At 48.0% G+C, this 23696-nt stretch overlaps 1 protein-coding gene, 1 long non-coding RNA gene and 1 other non-coding gene across 3 annotated transcripts; 2 read left to right on the forward strand and 1 right to left on the reverse strand.

Moving 5' to 3' along the window:
• The first annotated feature begins 6 nt into the window (after window positions 1-6).
• Window positions 7-4299, forward strand: LOC122440681. The gene is made up of 2 exons (XR_006269138.1): window positions 7-312; window positions 1653-4299. It is a non-coding gene; the product is annotated as an uncharacterized LOC122440681 (long non-coding RNA).
• Window positions 4300-4512: 213 nt separating this feature from the next.
• Window positions 4513-23413, reverse strand: SLC35E1 (solute carrier family 35 member E1). Its single transcript, XM_043467210.1, has 6 exons — window positions 22934-23413; window positions 22459-22529; window positions 20038-20175; window positions 18876-19001; window positions 7971-8216; window positions 4513-7501 (listed from the first exon to the last, which is right to left on the reverse strand). Exons 1-6 carry the CDS (start codon window positions 23364-23366, stop codon window positions 7271-7273), a joined length of 1245 nt encoding a protein of 414 aa, XP_043323145.1. The 5' UTR covers window positions 23367-23413; the 3' UTR covers window positions 4513-7270.
• Window positions 16467-16539, forward strand: TRNAR-CCG. The gene has a single exon. It is a non-coding gene; the product is annotated as a tRNA-Arg (tRNA).
• Window positions 23414-23696: the final 283 nt, after the last annotated feature.

The raw sequence follows: 23696 nt of genomic DNA on the forward strand, positions 1-23696 counted from the left end.
CAGGAAACCCCGGAAGTGAGGGCACGGGGCGGGCGGGAAGAAACTGCGCGTGGCTGGGCGCGCGGGAGGGGCTAGCGATGCGCACTTGCGGTGGCTTTTCCGCGCATGTGCAGAGTGGGCTCCTGTTGCGCGACGCCGGGCAATGGCTGGAATGGCGCGGACGACCGTTAGCCGCTGGCGGGCTGTCCGCGTTGCAATCCTAGGGCTTGACTGGCCGCGTTCTCTGCGGGAATAGGGAGCCTGGGGAATTCCTGCCCATGTCAGGGCCTCTTTTCTCCTCGCGGGGCGACGGTGAGGAAAAGACGAGGTGAGGTACGTCCGGGGGGCTCCTGGACGCGGCTCCTGTCACATCCCCCCCGGGCCCTCCCGGAGGTAGAAGCCGAACCGGGAAGCTATGGGCTTCGCAGGGATGGAACTGGCTTGTTGAGGTTCAAGAGATCCTTCAGTACGGTTTCTTCTCCTCGACCCAGCGGTTTGATAAGATTTTAAGGCGAGGGAAACCCCTACCCTCACCTCCGCCAGCCTCCGAGTGCGCCCCTTTGGGGCTCCCCTGGCTTTTGTGCAGTCGTTTAAGCAGCGGTGATCGAGCAAGGGCCCAAGACCTGCGGGTGCTGGGCCCTCTACACCGCGCGTCCGGAGGCCACGGCGCCATCCTGAAAGATGCAGTTACAGTGCTTCCAAAACGATGATGTTAATGTATGCCAATTGTGGGGAAAGGTAACAAGCAGCAGTATGCGTTAAGAGACATGTAAACTGTGGACTTGCCCGGTAACCTGACGCTCTTGAGATAGATTTGTTCACATTAATACTTGGTTGGTTATACGGTATCTCTTTTTGTGGAAATGGATGTCTGTGTGTTTTAGATACGTTTCTTTTTTGTTGTTTCGTAATTTCTCCCATCTGACGCTTATGATTTGTCTCCTGTACACGAGATATTGCCTTAGACTAGAAGCCGGCAAGCTTTCTATAAAGGGCCAGATAGCAAGTATTTTATAGACTCTGATGGCCAAGAGCCAAAAATGAGGCTTTTATGTAGGTGCTTATATAACCAAAGATAAAAACGTCCAGAATACTTGTTGGTGGAATTTAAAATTTAATAATTGAGTACAGTTTAAAAAATATAGGTCTAATGAGAAGAATGCAGTGCTTGTTGAAGATTCCAAGCCAGTCTTTGTTGTCCTCAGTTGATTGCAAATGTTCGCCTGTAAAGACCATCCTTGGTTCACAGAAAGGCAGGTTGGATGTAACTTGTGGATGAAACAGTGAATAAGCCCAACCTAATCTCTGCTCTCATGAGCCCACTGCTAAGATAGGCAGACCGCATAAATCAGTAAACAAATGTATCACCTCAAAGGTGTTACTGAGAAAACCAAAGGGTGTGAAGACTATGATAAGGGAGAAGGGCAGTGTCTAGGTTGATACGGTTATCTGAGGGGGCCCCTGGGAGGTGAGGTTTGATTGAGATCCCCACTCCGGAACCAGCTATGTGAACACTCTGGGCAGAGGGACTGTCACGGGGATGTTCCGTGTCGTATAATGCTCAGAAATCTGGATAGTGTGATTGCTCTGTGTCAGTCAAGATCTGTGTCAAGTAGCTTTAACCCGGGGCTTCTCTAGTGGTCCAGTGGTTAAGAGTCCATCTTGCATTGCAGGGGATGCCGGTTAAATCCCTAATCTGGGAAGCTCCTCTGTGCCGTGGGGCGGCTGCGTCCCTGTGTCGCGACTACTGAGTCCACGGGCACTGGGGCCTGTGCTCCACAAGAGAAGCCACCACCAGGAGAAACCTGTGCACAACAATGAAGACCCAGTGCAGCCAAAAAGAAATTTAACCTGTGATCCACCACGATTGGACTAGAGATAGCCCTGTTGCACACGTGTATTTTCGTGAGATGAAAATACACAGCACTTAACCAGATTCTTAACAGGATCTCTGAACCAAACAAATTGTATCCTTTTTTCTTCTGTTGGCTGCACCATGGCATGTGGGATTTTTAGCTCCCCTACCAGGGACTGAACCCATGCCCCTGCAGTGAAAGTGCAGTCTTAACCACAGGACCACCAGGGAAGTTCCCATGTGGTCAATCTTTAATGACTGCATAGGACAAAGTGGTGTGGATTTACCAGACCTTAGTGAAGCCAATCTCCGGAGTCTCTTGGGTTGGTTGTGCTTTTAAACCACTGTTAGAAATTCTAGTGTGTACACAGGTGTTGAGGTCAGAGGGTTTGCACTTTCAATGCTGATGTTGCTCAGCTACTCCCCAAAAAGGTTGTATACCCTTGACCACTATATCATACATTCATCTCATAGTGTTTAAAATGCTGTTTGAGACTGAAAATTTAAGCATCACAAAGCCTCCCCCAGGCTTACTTCAGTGGGCCAAATCAGAATCCACTTGTCAGGAGAAAGCAGGAGAGAGACAATTGCTAGAAGTCGAGGCTGCTGCACAGAGATGATCTTCAAGGACCCAGAAACAGAACTCTTGAAGTAAACAAGTAAAGTGCACACTCCTTGGTGAGATGAACTTGCTGAGGGGACTCATGTAACAAAAAGGCAAGAATTTAAGACCCATATGCATGCCCATTTTGGTCCTGCAAATGTGCTGGGAGGAATTTATCCTGGATCAGAAGCATGTGCAACATTGTGCAATACAAACTTATCACATTAAAATAGTACTTAAGGTGCAGCAATAGGGCTTGGTTAATTGTAGCACATCCTCTAATACCATATAGAGTAGACACAGAACCAGGGGAGAATATTTAGTAACACAGGGAAATGTTACTAAAACGCAGCTTACAAAATATTATGGGCAATATGCTAGTTTTGAAGAAAGTACATATATCCTTAGAGGCAACTGCTATGTCTAGCTTCATGTGTACCTTTTCAGAGATAAACTGTTCACAAGCACTTTTGTATCTATATAAAACAAGTTGTTTTCTCTGTCTCCTTCTTTTTGACCTTTGTATAGGTAATCTTTTGGCTTTTTTTTTTTCCAAACCTAAAAAATTACATATAAACTATAAAAGTTGTTATTTAAAAAAGTAGTGGCTGACTGAGGAAATCTAGGCCCATGTAGATCCATGGTTTCAATAAAGCCAAAGCTTCGTGTGGCTATAGCCTCATCTTCTGCAATAACTGAACGCTATGTGGTCAACAAGCTGAAGCCACGGCAGGAGGAATGCCTTGTGGGAACTGAGATCCTTTTGTGTCCTAGACAATGAGCATTCCTTGGGCCTGATTGCCTGTCACCAAACGGACCTCTGGTCACAAAGGAGCTGCCCTGGGGTGACAAAGGAGGATTCCAGTGTCTGGGAGAGGACATCTCTGAAGAGGGGCTCCAGTTCTGGTGTCCGAGCAAGGAGGCCATCCCTGAAGCTGACTCTCTCCCCGAATCCCAGACTGTGACACCACGCGTGGCCCTGCAGCAGACAGCTGCAAAGCTGCTTGTGTCACCTGGACATCAGGGCTCCTCCAGGGTCTTCCTGTCGCAGGGGCCCAGGAGAGTGAAAGCAAAGGATAGATCTTTGTGTGTGAGGCAAAGGTGACAAAGCCGCTCACTGTACTGAGGCTGTTTCGCAGGGCAGAGGGCCCTGGGCTTGGAGTCTGACACTCGGGTTCCAGCCCTGTTCAGTGGGCCAAGCCTGACTTTCTCTGTTGCCATTTCCCTCTGTAAAATGGACTAATATCTGCCTCTTGGGTTCTGATAGTTAAATGAGACATATGTATTAAAAAATGCGTGAATAAAATATTCTATGAATTGAAAGTGCGTGTCAACACACTCCCATGTGCCCCTCAAATAACCCTGCACTTGAGCATTTTCTGCCCCACCTCTAACACAGCACCTTTGTGCTCCTTAGTCACACATCTAGGAATTGAGCTGAGTGCTCAGAGGGCAGGAGGCGTATGTATGTTTCCTGTTTTTGGCACCACCTAAGCACTCAGTAAATCACTGAACAGAAGGATGTAGGCAATTGTTTTAGAAGAAACCTACCTGTCCATTGCGATGAAAGGAAATTCTCTGTTGGCAGTGGTTTCTGAGTGATATGGGGGGAAATGGGATTGGAGGCAGACTGCAGTAGCTGTGTGATCCAGGACAAGTTACTTACCCCCTCTGGGCCCGATTTTCACCTGTGGCAAGGCCAAGGGTAACCCTTTGTGGGTTGTGTATGAAAAGCCCACGTGTATCAGGTACTCAGTGTGATCTGTTGTTCTTTCACACAGATGTGCATAAGCTCAGCTGTTGCAACGTTCTTGGATTTTCCATGTTACTCTGTTCAATAAAGGCATGTCATTAACTGTGATGCTGTGATTTCCAGTTTTATCCTACTGTCTCACAAATCCATGAATCACACATCTAAATCTGGGCTCAGGAAAATAAAAAGGTTGCAATATACCTGGATGTGGGAACCAAGTTGGTGTGCTCTTTCGGCCTCTTACACGTTTTGTGGCTGGACACACTGATGACAGAGTGACTCAGAAGGGGCCCTTCACCGACAAACTGGGACCAATCTTAATTCCCTGGAGACCATCATTTATTTTTGGTAAATGCCGTCCAAGAATATACACAGTATCATTCCCGCAGAACAGTCTACAGCATGAAAAGTCCTGAAAACACGGTGACATAAAGAGTCCACAATTTCCAGATTCTTCAATAATTTAATGTTCTCTGCCCTAAGGCTGTTAGACCTTAAGGGATGCAGGTCTGGTTATGTCCCAGTGGTAACACAGGACCTGCTGTACGATGCGTGCTAAACACACAGCAAAATTCAGAAACTCCAGGTGCTTCTTCACTTGAACCTGTTTGGCTTCTCTCCTTTGTAACAGGGGTTTGATTTTCCCAAATAATGAATGACTTAAAATAAGGTGCTTAAAAATTCCACACTGAGTCTCAAGATAGTGAACAAACACTATTTAAAAATGCCCTCTGAGCCTCAGTTTCCCCCCTTCAGTAAAATGAAGGGATTGGGTTTGAGTTAGTTTTGCAGGCCACACCACGGATGGGTGAACTAAATTTGCTGTTACAAACCCCAGCAGGGAGGAGGGTGAAGGAACCGAACTGCAACTGTGGATGTGAGAGGAGGAGTAGTGGCTGAGCCAGGGCAGCAAGTGGCTGGAAAACCGACCTTCATGAGGTCAACGTCCACTCTGAACTTTCAAGTCTCAAAAGCATGTCTTTGTCTTCTGATCTGATCGAATATGATTGTCTCATTCCAGTGTATGTACTCACTGTAGATTTATGTACAGAACTAAATATCCGTTTATTCATTTATAAACCGTAATGAAACCAGTCAGGTATTTTCCCTCACCAGCAGATCTTGCTTTGGAAAAACAAATACACAAATTTCAGAAACCTCAGAAATTTCATTAAACCTGCAGAAAAGCATAATTCATTTTGGAGTTCAGTTTTATGTTCAAGGAATCAGTTCCTATCATAAAGACAATTACTGTAATCTCTTTGCCATGCAAAATTATCCCCATTCATTGTGGACCAACTGCAGGTCCAACTACTGCCTCTGATGAAGGCACTCTGCAAGTTCACAAATAACATCCTTGAGGACGGCCCCTTCCTGTTGCGCACAGCGTAGTCTCAGAACTTGGGGCCAAAGTAAGTAAAAAGCAAGCCAACATCAAATGGTTCTCCTGAGGCCACTGGTACTAAACTCAAGCCAGAAGGCGACCTCATGACCTCTCCAGGAGCTGCCCATCCATGAACGACAAAATGTAACCTCTATGTACAAAGTTCCAACTATCAAAAACAAACAGGAGTTGAGCATAAGCTACGGTTGGCACTTCCTCTCGGAGCAGAGAACCATCTCACATGTCAGAAGGTAAAAGGTAACCTGAGGTCCCATCTGCTGATCAAACCAAGTGCCTGTTCAAGAGGGTAGGCGCAGGGCAGAGGAAGAAGGCAGCCAGCAGTCAAGGGAGGGTCCCCTCTGAGGCCACAATCTCTTGTGATGCCAGTGTCCTGACCTGGACCTCAGCACACGGGTTATCCTCGGAGCTCACATAATCTTCCTGGTGATGTGATTCTGCTAAAACCCAAACTTCTTGACCAAAGACTGATTTGGCAAACCAAATCCTAGCCTGGTGCTTGCCCCTTCCCTGGGACGTGATTCAGATCCTGACGGAAACACCGCTAGAGCAGCTAACGGAATCAGAGTGCCAAGCTCTGTGACAAAAGTATGGAGATGACATTCTTGATTCATCTCACGTTCAGAGGTTGTGGTCACTAGAAAAGCGCTTCAGAACACTTCATTCCTTCCTACTAGATGCAGACATATGCCGAGACAGGCATCGCCAGCAACCTTTCTTGTTTTTAAACGTTTAAAAACCAAAGGAGCTTCCAACCATAAGCCAATCTGCATGCATCCTGCATCCCCTAAGAGGGGGATGAGGGGTGGGGGACCAAGGTGAAAAACAGACAACTACAAAATATGCCCTAGAAAAATGCAAGATCCTCATAAAACCAACATTTCCTCATCAGATATCCTGTTAAGCACAGTGTTGAAGGCTCATGAGAAAACAAAGTGAGTACTGTAGTTTAGCTTGGAATGCTGAACATGATTTCGAATGATCCTTCTTGCTGCTCCGAGAGGAGAGTCGTTCCACTCCAGCAAAGGGAGAGAGTCGGGAGTCAGCAGCCACCCCTCCCTTTCAGTCGGCATACCAACTCTGACTTGCGGGTGAGAGAATTAGGCTCTAAGGATTCAATGCTAATTGCAATTGCTCTGCACTGAGGAATGTTGGCCAGAGTTGCAAACCGTCATGGGGCTGACCCAGAGCTGAGTCCACCTTTGTGGCTGGAGAGGTTTTCGTAAACTCTTGCACTCCTCTGCTCCACACCTGCTTCGGTCCTGCGCCTGCCTGACAGTGGCCAGTCACAAAGCACCACCCTAGGGTCCTTTCCTCACCACCCTCCCTGCAAAGCACATCTCGCCCGCTGAGGTCTGTGTCCTTTCCAGAGAGGGTCCTGGCTGGAAAGCAGAAAAAGAACTCTGAAGAACAGACTTGGGGAAGTAAGTCTACACAGAAAGCTAAAAACCTAGCCAAGGTTTCCAGAGTGACGCCGCCCTCAGAAGACAAGGCTCCCGGAAGAAAGGGCGTGAAACACCGGAGCTCGGGGTGGTGGTCCCCACGGTCTTCTGCTGGTTCCACACCATCCCCCCTTGGCTGGGTTGTACATTCACTGGTTGTCAGGAGTTTCTGATGCTGCTGGGGGCGGGGATGGAGGAGAGGACTGGCAGAACGTCCTGCCCAGCTCGCGAGGCTCTACACGTCGTATCGGTTCAAAGTGTATGAGTTTGGGTAGGTGGGCCGGCCGTACTGGAAGTGATCTGTCAAGATGTTGTTGCGGCCGTACTGGTAGTCGCTGTGCGGGGGGAAGAGTGTGCCGTTGTGGGGCTTCTCCAGGGGGCCCCGGTGGTGCTCCTTACTGCTCAGGTCCCCCGTCGTGACGGGGAGGAGATGCTTCCGGGCTTGCTGGTTCGCGTCATACTTGGTCTGCAAAGTCAAGAGAGCAGTGACGCCATCAGCTGCATGCCGGGGGTGCACGCAGAGGACACAGCGGGGCTCGGGATTCATGGTCAAGAGGCCTTCAAGGTGACACAAGAGTCACCCCGAGTGGAGCTGGGGCACGCCCAGTGCACAGTTAACGGAGTAGCCCTCCCTGCCAGCAATCCCACAGCTTCACAGGGAATACACAGAACCTTCGCGAGGAAGGAGTGAAATTCCCAATAGAGCCTCAGTAGAACTGAGAGCCGAAATAGAGTGAGGCGTGAGCCTGGGGCATCTATGAGGGCAAGTGGAAGCCCAGGATGGAGGGAGCGGAGCCAAGACCATAAGCCAGGCAGTGGCAAAGCTGGGAGCTGGAACCCCTGCCTCTTGGTTCCTGCTGAGGCCCCATCCTTTCCACCAACGCTCGGTGCCTCCTTGGGTGTCAAAAGGACAGCCTTCCCCAGCCCAGACTCACCTTGTTGTACAGAAAGACTCCGAGGATGGCCGTCATCATGCCCAGGACGTTGGTGCTGGTGACAGGGTTCCGCAGCATGATGAGGGACACTGTGATGACCATGATCCTCTTGGTGGCGTTGGCGACCGAGTAGCTCAGAGGGCTGATGAGGTTGAGGATGCTGAAGGCGATGACATTCTGGGCAAAGTTACAGAAGCCGCTGACAGCCAGGAGCAGGAGCGTCCAAGGCCACTGGGCCACAGAGGTCTGCAGCGATGGGGGAACGAGAACGGCACTGCGGTCAGAGCAGCTCACCTGCCCTGGTGGGGGTGGTGACATACAGTGGCTTCTTGGGGGCCACACTCCCGGGAGGGGAACAGACCCAGGCAGCTCATCGTGTGATACCAGGTGCTTTATACGTACCCTCTGTCCTTCACAACTCTGCATGGCACCGCAATAGTGATTGCCACCCATTCCTGCCAAGGCAGTGGAGGTTCGGGGGGGACATCAGGTACTTAAGGGGTGCAGAGTATGACACGAACCAGAGCTTTCCCCTGTCCCTGGGCAGGGAGGGTCGGGGCTCTGGGTTAGCAGAGCAGGGTCTACATACTGGACATCACCTGTGTGAGCTGCTGTGACAAAGTACCACAGGCTAGAGGGGTTACAAAAAACAGATGTTGATTTCTCACAGTTCTGTGGGCTGAAGTCTAAGATAAAGGCGCTGGCAGATTCCACATCTGGTGTGCGCCCTCCTGGTGTAGTGGCTCTCACTGGGTCCTCACAGGGCAGAAGTGGCGAGGGAACACTGGGGTTTCTCTCTTTTTGAAAGCAATTTTATTTATATGTTTATTGGCTGTGCTAGCTCTGCATTGCTGCACGGGCTTTCCTCTACTTGCAGGGAGAAAGCGCTACTTTCTAGTTGCAGTACACGGGTCTCATTGTGGTGGCCTCTCGTGGTGGAGCGCAGGCTCTAGGGCTTGTGGGCTCTGGAGCACAGGCTCAACAGCTGTGGTGCACGGTATCAGTCGCTCCATGGCATATGATCCTCCTGGATCGGGGGTCAAACTCCCATCTCCTGCGCTGGTGTGCAGATTCTTTATGCTTAGCCGCCAGGGAAGCTCTGGGGCCTCTTAGAAGGGCACAAATCCCATTCATGATGGGCCCACCCTCATGACCTAATCACCTCCAAAAAGCCCCGTCTCCAAGCACCATCATGTTGTAAGGTTTAGGTTTCAACATATGAATTTTAGGAGGACACAGACATAGTAGACATTCTTCATTGTATCAAATGGGGAGGTCCTGGGGTGGCAGCCCCTGGGTGTGTGAAGACTCCCCCCCACAAGGCTGAGAGCCCAAGGCTCTGGTCTGTCCCATCACTGGAAGCCCCCAGGCAAGCTGCCCAACCTCTCTGGCTTCCTCTCTGCAATGGGGAAGACTGATCTTGATGAGTGTGTATAACACTGCTGCTGTGAGGACCAAATGCAATCATGGTTTTGAAAGTGCTTTAAAACAATCCCAAGTCAAACGAACAGAAAATGATGTTATCATCAAAACTTTAGTTGCCGATGTCCCTGGTTGTCCAGTGGTTAAGAATGCAAGTGCAGGGTACACAAGTTTAATCTCTGGTCCAGGAAGATTCCACATGCTGCAGAGCAACCGAAGCCCGCATGCTCTAGAGCCAGTGCTCTGCAACAAGAGCACCCATCAGGGTGAGAAGCTCGGCATGCCGCAACTAGAGAAAGTCTGCATGCGGCAACAAAGACCCAGCACAGTCAAAAATAAAATAAATGCGAATTTTAAAAAACAAAATTTTACCATCTGACCCTCGCCAGAATGAAGCCACCATAATAAAGGGGGCCTAGAAGTAAAAACTAAGATCATAGCACCCAGTCCCATAACTTCATGGCAAATAGATGGGGAAAAAATGGAAACAGTAACAGACTTTATTTTCTTGGGCTCCAAAATCACTGCAGAAGGTGACCAGAGCCATGAGGTTAAAAGACATTTGCTCCTTGGAAGAAAAGCTATGACAAACCTACACAGCATAGCAAAAAGCAGAGACAGCACTTTGCGAACAAAGGTCCATAGAGTCAAAGCTACGGTTTTTCCAGTAATCATGTATGGATGTGAGAATTGGACCACAAAGAAAGCTGAGCACCGAAGAACTGATGCTTTCAAACTGTGGTGTTGGAGAAGACTCTTGAGAGTCCCATGGACTGCAAGGAGATCTAACCAGTCCATCCTAAAGGAGATCAATCCTGAATATTCATTAGAAGGACTGATGTTGAAGCTGAAGCTCCAATACTTTGGCCACCTGATGGGAAGACTCAATTCATCAGAAAACACTCTGATGCTGGGAAAGACTGAAGGCAGAAGAAGAGGGCAACAGAGGATGAGATGGTTGGATGGCATCACCAACTCAATGGACATGAGTTTGAGCAGACTCCAGGAGATGATGAAGGACAGGGAAGCCTGGTGTGCTGCAGTCCATGGGGTCACAAAGAGTCAGACAAAACTGACTGGCTGAACACCATAAAGCCCAACTAGCAAACATTAGGACCACAAACTCTTCAAAGAGCCTGGGCTGATCTCAGGCCAGCTCCCAGGCTGCTCTGGCCTCTCACGGGAGGACACAGCTAGATCTCTCAGGACAGTGGTGTCTAGTGGCCTTGCCAGGAAGGGAGCTGCAGCAGTCCTTGGGCAGAGGTCTGATTCTATCTCCAGCACCCTCTGATAGGGAAGGATCACACAGTCCTCTTAAAAGTGAGGGAGATCCAAGTAGGGACCTGCTCAGAATTGCCTTCAGGGTGAGCTGGCCTGTTCTCCCAGGAATTCTTCCCTGAGGTAACCCAGAGGGACTTACAAGCTATTTTTACAAGGCAGGCTGCTTGCAAAGATATCTTCCAGAAAAGCAATCCAGCCAATCCAGCTTTTTAAAAGAACTGACATACAAAAAAGTTGAGTGTTTCTTCCTTCTGGTGGATAGTTCCATGTGTTTCCACACACATATATTGATTTGTGTAGCCAACACCACCATCAGAGTTCAGAACAGCTCCGTCACCCCATGACACTCTCCAGAGCTTCTCTATGCACCCTCCCTCCCCCAACCTAGGCAACCACCTAGGTGTTCTCCATGATAGGTTTGTCTTTTGGAGACTGTCCTCTAACTGGAAAGATGCAGCATGGAACCTTCTCAGACAGGTTTCTTTGACTCAGCATAATGCCTGTGACACCCACCCAAGTTGAAAGGGATGACAGTTGGTACCCTTGTCATTGCTGAGAAATGTTCAGCTGTACAAACAAATCGGGTTCTTTCTTCATTCACCTGCTGAAGGACATCTGGGTTGTTTCCAATACTCTGTGATCATAAACAAGAGTTGCTATCAATGTTGTGCACAGGCTCCTGTGTGAACCTGAGTTTCATTTCTCTAGAGCAGACACCCAGGAGACTGCTGGGACATATGGTCAGTGTATGTTTACCTTCAGAAGAAACTCCAGATGTTTTCCAGAGTGGCTGTGCCATTTTGCAGCTTCTCCAACAACAGGAAAGTTCCAGTTGTGCCCCATCCTTGACAAACATGGTACTGTCAGTACTTTTCACTGGAGCTATTCTATTAGATACAAAGCGGCACCTCCTCATGGTTTTAATCTGCTTTTCCCTAATGACTAATGATGTTGAACATATTTCACATGTGTACAATCTCAATGGTGAAATTGAAGTCTTTGGCCTATTTTGAAACTACTCAAGTTTTGAGAGTTCTTTATATATCCGGAACACAAGTTCTCTGTCAATATCTCACTGGCAAGTATTTTTTCCCCCAGTCTGTAGCCTGTCTTTCTTTAGTAGTGTTTTGGAAAGCAAAAGCCTTTAACTTTGACGAAGCCCCCTTTAGCAAAATTTTTTTTTTTAATGGACTGTGCTTTTGGTGTAACGTCTACAAACTATTTCCAAGTCATGAAGATGTCTCCTCTGTTTTTTCTTCTAAAGGTTACCATTTTTGCTCTTATATTCAGGTCTAGAATACCTTATGAGTTAAATTTTGTATGACGTGTGAGGCTGAAGTCAAGGCTCAGATCTTGCATGTGGATGTTCATTTGCTCTAACACCATTTGTTAAAAAACTATCCTTTCTCCAAGGAGTTGCCTTTGAACCTTTGTAAAAAATCAGTCACCCATATCTGTGAGTATAATTTCAAGCTGCCTATCTGCTCACTGATGGATGTCTTTCTCCACCAATATCCGTACCTTTATACTAAAGTCTTAAAATTATGTAATGTGATTCCTCCAACTCTGGTCTTCTTTCCCAAACTTATTTAGCTATTTCAGTTCTCTTGACAGTCAATGTAAAATTTCCAATCAGCTTTTCTATATTAAAAAAAATTTTAATATATACAGGTATCTATCTACCTCCAAATATATACACACGGGGATAATTTCTCAACTTTTTTCATTAATGCCTTTGCCCAGCAGAAAAATTAAAGTTAAAATTTAAGTAATGATTTACAGTTGAATATAAGAAGTATAAGATTTTGTTGAGTAGAAAGAATTTTATTTCATCCTTTCAAATCTATTTCTTTATCTTGTTTTATTGCTCTGGCTGTGGTGTTAAGTATCATGGGGAATGGGCCTGTTGAGAGTGAACATCTTTACCTTATTCCTGAATTTAGGGGAAAAAACTTTCAATTTCTCATCATTATGTTAGCTATATATGCCTTTGATCAAGCTGAGGTAGTTTCCTTCTATTTCTAGTGTGTTGACTTTTTAAAACTCATGACTGGATGTTGGGTTTTGTCAAATGCCTTTTCTGCATGAGTGGTATAACTATGTGTTTTTTATCAGGCTATTACAGTAGATTACATTGATTGATTTCAAAGTATTGAATTAGCCTTGCATTCTTGATTTAAATCTCACTTTTTCATAGTGTAGTATGTTATTTAACATATCCCTGCATTTGATTTATTCTAATATTTTATTAAGGACTTTTGCCTCCATGCTCACAAGGGATATTGGTCCTTTTAGTGGTTTGTTAACACAAACCAAAAGTGTTCTTTTCCTCTTCTGTTTTCCACAGGAGATTGTGCAGAACTGGTGTTTATTTTTCCTTAAATGTTTGGTAGAAATTACCCATAAAACCATCTGGGCCTGATGACTTCTTTTTAGAAGGCTTTAAACGATGAATTCAATTTCTTTAATAGTTATAAGATTCAGGTTATCTTTTTCATCTGGAGTGGGTACATTTTGACAGTGTGTGGTTTATGAGGAACGGGTCTCTTTCAGTTGTCGTTGATTTTATGTATGTAGAGTTGTCAGTAGTGTTTTTATGGTTTTAAGTTCTGTGAGTTCTGCAGTACCGGTCCCTTCTTCATTCCTGATTATTTGTACTGTCTTACCCCTCTGTCTTTTTTGGAAGGGTCAGTTTTGCTTAAAATTTTTTTTCTTTTCCCTTGAGACTTCCTCTTTGTTTCATGGATTATTTAGAAATGTGCTGTTTGGTTTCCAAGTGTTTAGAGATTTTCCTGTTACCTTTTTGTTATTTACTTTTAGTTTTATTATGATCAGAGCATATACTTTGTATATTTCCAACCCTTTTCTTAAGGTTTTTTTTTTTATGACATACAACATGATCTATTTTGGTGAATTTCCACATGTACACTTGAAAAGATGTGTATTCTGCTGCTGCTGCTGGGTAACATACTCTATAAATGTCAATGAGATTTCCAGTTGGTTGATAGTGGTGTTCAATTCTTTACTCCTGATCTTCTATAGATCCAGTGATTTTGGAAATTCTGTATCTGCTGGATATAGAATTACGTGTTAACGGTTCTTTAGTTTTAGTACTTTACGAATGTTATTCTACTTCATGGTTTCTGATGAGAAACCCACAGTTATCCAAATTGCTTTCTCCTATAAATAATGCATCCTTTTTCTGTTTTCAAGCTTTTTTTGTCTTTGAATCTTTTTCTTTCTGTGGTTCAAACTAGATACCTTCTGCTGATATATCTTCAAGTTACGGACTTCCCTCTGTCATCTCCATTCTGCTACTGAGTTCATCCAATACCATCCAGTGAGTCTGAGTTGTTTCTTCCATCTTGAAATTTCCACTTGGTTCTATCTTCTATTCTTCCCATTTGTGTCAAGAACATTCTTGGAGCATGATTATAAATAATTGCTTTAAAGGCTTTGTCCAATAATTTCAACATTTGTGTCATCCCAGTACTGGCATCTGTTGACTGTCTTTTCTCATAAGACTTGAAATTTTTCTGTTTCTTTGTATGCCCAGTAATTCTGGATTATATCCTGGACATTTAGAATATTATAAGACTCTAGGTCCCATGGAGAATATTGATATTTGGTTTTAGCAGACTTAGCTAGGTTCAGGCTACAAGCTTGACCAGCCTCCACTGGGTAGCGGTTCCAACACCAGTTCTGATTTCAAAGCCTTTTCAGTGGACACAGCTCTGTCCCAGGTGTGCTCTACCAGTGACCAGTCTTGGTCCTGGGTAGTAGACTATATTCTGTCTTTGTATGCTGTTAGGATCAGATCCTCACATGTGCAGCTCAGGATTTTGTTGTTTTATTTTTAAAATGGTAATTTCGTCTTTCCAACTTTAACTGAATTTCAGATTTCTGCTTGCTTTTCCATTTTGGCTCCGCCTTTTTTTTTTTTTTTGGTCGCACTGCACGGCATGTAGGATTTAGTTCTGTAACCAGGGATTGAACCCATGTCCATGGAAGTGCAGAGTCTTAACCACTGGAACACCACAGTAGTCTCTTTTATGGTGTTTTATGAGATCATTTCCCCCAGGTTCCTTCTTTCTATGTCTCCTTGGTATTTTCTGGTTTCTGAGGTCTCCCTCTTTCAATCATCTAGTCAGAAAGCTGGACTTAATAACCTGACTCTGATTCCTTCCTACAAATGTACCTCCATCTGGGGCCAAGCAGTGGGAGGATGAAGAAAAGAAAAAAAAAAAATGCAACAGGGGCTAATCCTATCCTGCGACTGAAGAGGGAGGTTGCCCACCTCAGCATCTTAGGTGCCTGTGGGACCTTGCTGCCACCACCAAATGGGACTGCTGGGGGCCTGGGACATGAGAGGACAAAGGAAACAGAAAACAGAGGATTCCCCCTATGCTCTCAGAGCATCATGAATCTCCTCCCCCCACCTCAGCAAGCTAGTAAAGAGGGCTTTTCACTCTCTTCCTCCCCCAGTGCCCACTTCTGTGTTTCCAGATGCTTTAAGTCCAGGCTGAAGATACAGGAGGCAAAAGAAAGCAAACCCACAGCTGGCTCAGTGGTACTTTGTAATCTGGTTTTCTCCACCAGCCTGCCTGTTCCCATTTACTTTTTAGTTCTCAAATACTGGCTTCACCCATCCTGTCCAAGCTTTAAAACTGGGCCACCTGCTTCAGAGTCTGGAAATTCATACCTGGCTACAGTTGAGCTGTTGGCAGCAGGTCTGGAACTGTCTGGGAACTGCCTGCTGCTATAGCCTTTGATTCCTGGAAACATGGTGATTAGCAGGTCCAGATGATGCTCTCCAGCCTAAGCTTTCTCCCTTCCTAATGGAGCACAGCACCAGGACAAACCTAACTGACCTGGCTGCTATGGGAAGATGCAGGGGAGGGTGGGGGAGCCCCGCTAGGAACCCCACTTTCAGGAGGCAGCACTGTGGAATACTGTGTGCTGCTAGGGCTGCTGTGAAAATGTACAAGGGTCCCATCAAGGTAAAAAATATATGGCTTCAGGGCTTTCCTGATGGTCCAGTGGTTAAGAGTCCACCTGCCAATGCAAGGGACAGAGGTCCAGCCCCTGGTTCAGGAAGATGCCATGTGCTGTGGGGCAACTAAGTCCATACACCACAACTACGGGGTGTGCATGCCAGGGCCCGTAAGCTGGCAACTACTAAAGCCTGCATACCCTAGAGCCATGCCCTGCAGCAAGAGAAGCCACTGCAGTGAGAAGCCTGCACACCACAAGTAGAGAGCAGTCCCTGGTCGCTGTAGCCAGAGAATGCCTGCATCTAGTGACGAAGACCCAGCCCAATCAAAACTTAAAAAACAAAAAAATGACCTTGACGAGAAACAGAGGTTACCAATAGCAAGACAAGTAAGTTTATTACTAAAAGAAAACCAAAAAACGTCCTAAATGCAAGAGAAAGCAAAGAGAGCAACGAGACAGCAGAGCAAAATCTACGTATAGCTGTTTGTGAGTGCGTACAGAGACACCGATGAGTTAGCACGGTGTAACAGCACTGATGCCATACCTAGACGCTACAGAGCAGCCAACAAAAGGAAAAGGAAAGACCCGACAGGTCAGTGTGGAATGATCCCCAGGACGTGTTACTGGTGAAAACCTTTTCTAAGTATCTAAAATATCTAAAGAGTCACTATTTGTATAAGGAGGGTGGAGAAATGAACACACTTGGCCCTCAGTACCTCTGGGGGATTGGTTCCAGAAGTCCCCAGATCTGAGGATGCGCAAGTCTCTCATATAATAAGATGGCGTACTGCAGGGACTTCCCTGGTGGTCCAGTGGCTGAGACTCTGCGCTCCGAACGCAGGGGGCCCAGGTTCGATCCCTGGTTAGGGAACTAGATCCCATATACCACAGCTAATCATAAAAAAATCCCAAGTGCTGCTAAGACCTGGCGCAGCCAAATAAATTAATTAAAAATTTTAGTTAAAATAAATAAAATGGTGTAGTACAATTTATACTCAGCCCTCTCTATCTACAGCTTTCACATTTGCAGATTTAACCAACCCTGGATTGAAATTTTGATCCTTGGTTAAAAATCTGTGGATACTGAGGGCTGACTATATATAGAAGTTTGCTTATGTTTATGGAAAAAAAAAAACACACACACTGAGAGGGTAAACCTAGATCATAAAAATGGCTACTTATAGGGGTGGGGAGAGGAGGCAACAGAAAGTGAAGCCAGACTTCTTTGAATAAACCCTGCCATATCATTTGGAAACATAAAGGTGTGACATACTCTATGTGGGGTGGGGGCGGGATTGCCTAAAAATTGAAAACAAACGAAGTAAAGGAACCCAAACGTACATGAAGTTGGTGACAGAGGCACACTGTGAAAACAACTATTTCAAGTACCCTTAGAACACAATATTCCAGTTGTCCATCTGTAACGAAGGCTGCTCTAAGGACAGAGAGAGCTGCAAAGAAACCTAAACCATCTACCTGCAGCTGTCTCATAGGGACTCACTCTGAAGCAACTATCCGTGTGTGCAGTTCAATCATGTATGAATAGCTCCGGTGTGTGTGAATAAGAAATGCTGTGAGAAGCCAAGTGTACCAGAAAAAGATGCAAATAAAAAAGTCAAAGCAATAATAAGTCCTGCAGTGTTACACTGGAATGGGAATGAACTGGGATAAACTCTCCCCTGTGCCACCAAATGCGTCTTAGTTTTCCACTACAAAGGCTTAAAGACGAGAACCCAACAGCAGGGCGGACACACAGCGCTCAGAAGGTGTCTAAACACCACTCTCTCTGTGGGAAGCAACCTGGGTTCCTGAAGGAGCTCTGGGATGGGAGGTGCACAAGATGACGGAAGACACCCTGTGGGACCAGAAGCTTCCAAAGGCTGATAGGTGCTCTCAGGAGGGCAGGGAGCCAACAGGAGGGACTCTATCGGCCCAAGCAAAGATAATCTGAATATTAAAAAAATTATGTGTACACCTGACAAGCATGAGTTCACAGGAATACAAAACAATAAAAGAACCCTCCTTCACCTGAAAAAAACAAAACCTTAACTCACTAGTTAACACTGAAGTAAGCGCTAACTCTTTACTCTGAAAACTCATAATTGAAAAGGCGAGAGAGGCAGTAAATTGCTTTTTGTGCACTGTACTTCCAGGTAATAAATTAGTTCTGGTTGATGATGGCAAGTTCGTCACAGAAACATTACAGCTGATCAACACGGAAGGCAAGTTAGAACATGGAGCCAGTTTCCTCACCCTGAAACCAGAGATAACCGCCACTGCACCCATAGATGGTGGTAAAGATTAAAGACCAATGTCAAGAATCCAGTCAGGGACTTCCCTGGTGGTCCAGTGGTTAAGAATCTGCCTGCCAACGCAGGGAACACAGGTTTGATCCCTGCTCCAGGAAAATTCCATATGCTGTGGAGCAACTAAGCCCGTGAGCTGCAACTACTGAGCCCACGCACGTAGAACTTGTGCTCTGCAACGAGAAGCCACTGCAATGAGAAGTCTGGGCTGCAATGAAGAGCAGCCCTGCTCACTCCAACTAGACAAAGCCCAAGCAGCAACGAAGACCCAGCGAAGCAAAAAATAAATTCTAAAAATTAAAAAAAAAATTGATACACCGATCTTTAAAAAAAGAATCCAGTCAGACCTCATTAAGCCCTACACTGACTCCATCCACCTCAGACCTGGAAGAGCCATGCCCAGCTCCTTATCACTGTTGCTTGCATTAATTTCTAGTACATTCTCTGGAGGCTGGTCCTGTAGGTGGTGTGTGGGAAGATGCTCTTTCCTGGGCTCAGCTCAGAGAGCTCTGGGTACATCTGGAGTCAATGGAAGTCCGCACAGAGATGACGCCAAGAAAGGACTCGAGCAGTGCAAGCACAGTTTCAAAAAGGCCAAGTGAGACCGGAACAAGACTGAGGGTGAGACGGCCGCCTGTGCTGCCGCTTCTTCTTCCTTGAATGCACTGGCACGGATGCAGCAGTTACCAGCAGCTGGGATCTAGCACGACTGAGAAGGATATACACAAGAAGCCGACTTCCTTGACTGCATGCAATGTGAATCATCGAAGAGCTGAGAGCTAAAAGGGCTGGCGGTCAGAAGCCCGATGCCCCAGTCAACACAGAGGCGTAATTCCCTGACAAAGCACCCACTTCGGGACCAGCTAAGGAAAGGGCATGTTCTTGGCACAGGACAACTCACCAGGTCGCTGCTGACCAGGAAAGCCGAGAGATCTACCAGGACCCATGTGGGGATCATAAAAAAGACGGCATGGCAGCCCAAGATGTTCAGCAGCCGGAGATGGTGGATCCTTGAATCTCTTAATACCTGAAGAGAGAAAACCTCTTTAAAGGCTGGTTGTAACTATAAGTGGCAAGAGGGGCTCTGCATACCCAGGCCCCAAACATGGTGACCGCACATTATCCCTGGTATCTGACCTTGACTGCCAAACCTACAAGTGCACCTATGATGAGACACACTGCCCATGACTGAAACAAGCACAGTGTTTCATGTGCAAAGGACCGAGAAAAGAAAAACAAACAAAAACAGCAGCACTCAATTGCTGGTGAAGCTACAGTGAAACAGGCACTCTGAGATGGTACTGGTTAATGTCTAAATTGGCACACGGTTCCAGAAAACAAGCAGGCAAAGTGTATCAAGAGCTGTAAATGTCTCGTACCCTCTGACCCAAGAGTGGTAAACTCATCAAAAGGAAATAACCTGAGAAACAGAAAAATGTTTAACACAAAGATGTTCATAAATTGTATTATTTGTAGGGAATAGTTGGAAATAATCTGCAGCTGCAAAAGGGAAACCAACTGTGTTAATTATGGTACCTGAAAAGAATGGGATTATTATGAGTTAGCGATAATTTTTAATGATATGGGAAAATGCGATGTTAAAATAATAAATGAACAAAGCAAAACTGAAAAAGTATGTATAATATTGCAGCTCTAAAAACCATGCAGGAAAAAACCCCTAGCATTAACACTAGTTCTCATTAGGGAACAGTACTGTGACTTTCCTCAAGAAAGAGGAAACCCTGAGCCAGGGGGTAGGTCTCTGTTGAGTCTTGATCCCCAGCACCTACTACGGTGTCTGTCACACAATAGGTGCTCAATAAATTTTCTGATTTCTTTTCACTGTACTTTTCTCTATTTTTTCACATTGAATGTAAGTCAACTTCATAATAATAATAATAATAATAATAAAGCTATTTAAAAAATAAAACAATAGAAACCAGTAGAAGGGTGACAGGATGTTTTTTGTTCCAACACTGAAGAAATCTTTACCTGGCTACTTTTTTAGACGCCACCCGCACACCCCAGAAACAGCAGGTGCATCCTGGACAGCACCCCAGTACCTTTTTGGAGAAAATATTCTGAAGTGAGAAGCAGAGTGTGGCAGCAAGGGCGCTGACAAGCCCCCACATGTCGAAGGACAGCTCGGTGACGGTGGCCAGCAGGACGCCGCTGATGATGGGGATGAGTGACAGGTACACCTGTTAGAGGATGGCAGGAGTGGCTGGCAGGCCAGGGTTGAGCTGGGCCGCCCAACACTGATGCCCGGGGGAAAGCCCTGACTGCTCTCTCTTCCCTCCCCAAAGGGACACCACCTACCACTCTGGATGCCAGTGCTAGCTGTGACAGTAATACTCTGGGGAGTGGGGGGGAGGCAGATGGTTCTCAGAGTACCTGAGGGCAGCGCTGTGTCACTGTGGGCTCCCCCGCACCCCCATTAAGAGCCACAAACCAGGGCTGGTCCTAATAGGATCTACCCAGCTGCCGCCACCAACACACCAGGATCTGAAACTAAGCCTCTGATGGGCTTCCCGGGTCCCTCTTATTTTGCACTCTTCCAACATGCAGTTATCCCTGGTGAGGACACTCCCCCTACACCTTCTCCAGCTGGAGACCTCCTTTCCCTTCAGGGGTCAGTTCACAAAGGCCATGAACTTCCCCTGACCCAATGCTCCCTAGACAGAGTCAGGTTCCCCAGCTGTGCGTTTTGGGAACAGTGCTCTCCACCCACCAGAAGCACCCTTTACATCGTCTGCGTCCCTGCACTCCTTTAGGGCAGCTCTTTGTTCACGGCTCTATGCTGGTGCCCGGCCCTTAGCAGGCACCCAGCAGCTGCTGGCTACAAGAACGAGGAGTGAGTGCTGTTACCAGGGTCTTCCAGAAGGTTCAAGCATTTCCGGGCCTGGAAAGTCCCAGAGCTCTCACGGCTAAATAGGCTCCCAACTTCCAGAGAAATGGGGTCCATACCCAACATGTGGCTTTCCTTACTCCTGGCTCATCCTTCCCCTACAGAGGATACTCATAAAGCACTTTGGGGACTTCCCTGGTTGAGACTCTGCCCCCAGTGTAGGGGGCTAGGGTTTGATCTCCATTCAGGGAACTAAGAATGGAGAACAGCCAAAACAAATAAATAGATTAAAAAAAATAAAACACGAAAAACACTTCAGAGATTTTGGGAGGAGGTGGTGAGGCACCCCACCCCCATCCCCACATACACAGGGTGAGTAAGAGCTCTGAATTCCAGAATTCCTGCTCCCTCACTACTGGCTGGCCCTCAGGTTCTTCCCTTTGAAGTCTCATTGCTTTCCCTGAGATGAAATGATCACCGACCTGATCTGGAAAGGGTGGGGCCACACTTACTCTATCATCATCATCATTAGTCTCCTGCCTAAGCCATTCCCCCATCTCTCCTCCCTGTGAAAGGTTCTGGCTCCCTGCCCAAGCCAGGAACGATGACCCTATCAGGAAGCCTGATAAACACAGTGGGATACTGAGAGAAGCAAGCCACACACCTCCTGGTCAACTCCGACCTGGGGAGACCAGTCACATCTGCCACCACCCTGGGGGTGGGCTGCAGGGCACACCAGATCTGGCAGGGGACAAGACTGACCGAAAGAAAACACCAGCCGGGGTGGCCCCATTTCTATAAGCTAATCCAGGGCCCCGCCGTTCTAAGTTACATAAAATACAGGACGCCAGAAACCAACCACACAGAAAAGAGACGCTCTGTCCAGCATGAAATGGATTCCAGCTGGGACAACAGGAATCCCACTTCCACTTAAGGACACAGGGCAAGGCTGTCTCTGGCTGAAGCCACAGCTTCTCTCACTCCAAGCCAGGAAATACCCTGGCTTGGCATCTCAAACAGACCCTGGATTGTGCCCAGAGCATCTTCCCCATGCAGCCCTGGGCTCTGCGGGCTGCTCTCACTTCCATCTCCAGACATTCACAATTCCTGGCTGTTTTTATTTCTAAGACTTTGCTGGGCTTTGCCAACATCAGATTCCTCTGACTAGTTTCTCACTTCTGACCCCAGAAATCCTGAGCCTGACCACTATCTCTTGCAATGATGTAAAACTCTGTCAGAGTTCCGTTCCAACAAGGAGTCAGATATTCCAACCCTCATTCCACTGGAGGGGGGTGGTCTGGTCAAGGTGGGACCAAGTTATCCAAGTTGCCTACCAGCAACCCCAGGTTGGGAATCCAAACAGGGAGGACCGCTGGATCTGAGATGGGCGGCAGCATCCTGAGACCACACATCAGAACCAACTCAGGAACACACACCCCACATGCTCAGGAACACTGCCCCAGGGGTGATTCCAGAACGTTAGCAGCAAAAGAGCCACCAGAGGTCTAGAAGATGACTTCCTTATTTGACAGGAAGCCAGGCAGCCTGCAGACCAGGAACCTGGACCACGTCACCAGCTCAGCAACAGCTGGGAAGCCTTTGGGGCCCCCACCGGACCAGAACCCTCCTAGGTTACCTTGGTGCTCTGTTTCTCCTTCATGATGATCCGGGACAGGAGGACCACCCAGATGGGCATGGTGGCCTTGACTGCAAAGAGAGGGTAGGGGCATTCAGGGAGCTGCGCTAGTCCCAGAATCCACTCTGGGACCTGTCCCAACCCCACTGGGGTGGAGGGGTAGGAAGGCTTGGCTGCCACTCAAGTCACTTCAGCTCTTCCTTACCTGTGGGCCCTCCCCGAACCCAACAGTTCTGATCCGCCCTGCTCACTTCCCAGCTTTCTTCTCAGTCCCTTCCCTCCCGGAGAGCCCTGCGCGTGTCCCTCTCTTCCTAAAAGCTTTGGCGGCCTCCAGCGCCTTCTGGACTGAAACGGACTTCTAATTCCGACATTCCAGGCCGTCGAGGGCACCCCAGCCGGCGCACTCCGACCCAAGCGTCAAAGCCCCAGGTGGCGTGCGCCAGCCGCCGCCCCCTAGGCCAGCCTCGGCACCCACCGGTGTGCGCGTAGGACACGGGCACCTTCCATATGCTGACGTGCGCGGACACTGATGCGAAGTACTTGCCGAAGGCGAGCGGCAGCACGTAGCGCGGGTAGAAGCGCGGCGGTAGCAGCGGGCCGGACGACTGATGCGGACCGGGCCCAGGGCCAGAGACGGGCGGCGCCGGGGGCACGCGCCAGGCGCGGAGCAGAGGCGGGAGTCCCGCGCACAGCGCCAGGATGTGGCACAGCGACACGGTCACGGGGAATGGGAAGGCGCTCAGGATCACCTTGTTGACCACATTGCCGCCCGCGCTCAGCGCGTACCACAGCAGGCACAACGCTGCCACCCGCGCGCCCTCGCGCGCCCCTCCGCCGCCGCCGCCGCCGGCTCCCGAGCCCCCGGCGCCCGCGCCCACTCCCACCGCCGCCGCCGCCGCCGCCGCCATCCTACCCGAGCGGCCGCCCCTTCCCGCCCGTCCGACGGCCCGACGCCGGGCGGGGGCGGGGCCGGACGGGGGTGGGAGCGCCAGCCAAAGCTGCTGCCTATTAGCCACCGTCGCTTCCGTCACCGCCACGCGCCGGCCGACGCGCCCGCCACCACGTAGCGAACGTAGGCCCCGCCTTCCTTTGGGTGGGCTTCCGGGAGGGCGGGGTCTGTCCCGGAAGCGGAAGGAAAGGGGACCGTGAGCCCAGTAGGGCTCTGAGAGTAGTGGGCTGGCCTGAGCGAGCGTAGACTAGATCCCGGAGCACAGGCAGGAGGGGCGGGAGGGAGCGGT

The sequence above is a fragment of the Cervus canadensis genome, chromosome 4 (assembly GCF_019320065.1).
Source record: "Cervus canadensis isolate Bull #8, Minnesota chromosome 4, ASM1932006v1, whole genome shotgun sequence".
NCBI classification, from domain to species: Eukaryota; Metazoa; Chordata; class Mammalia; order Artiodactyla; family Cervidae; genus Cervus; species Cervus canadensis.

Bases quoted from the DNA above. Each gene is read 5' to 3' on its own strand.
- SLC35E1 (XM_043467210.1), bottom strand. From the start codon at position 23,366: ATGGCGGCGGCGGCGGCGGCGGCGGTGGGAGTGGGCGCGGGCGCCGGG. The intron at 22,530-22,933 runs GTGGGTGCCGAG...CTCTCTTTGCAG, and splicing joins CGTGTCCTACGCGCACACCG to TCAAGGCCACCATGCCCATC. The intron at 7,502-7,970 runs GTGAGTCTGGGC...TTGACTTTGCAG, and splicing joins GAGTCTTTCTGTACAACAAG to ACCAAGTATGACGCGAACCA.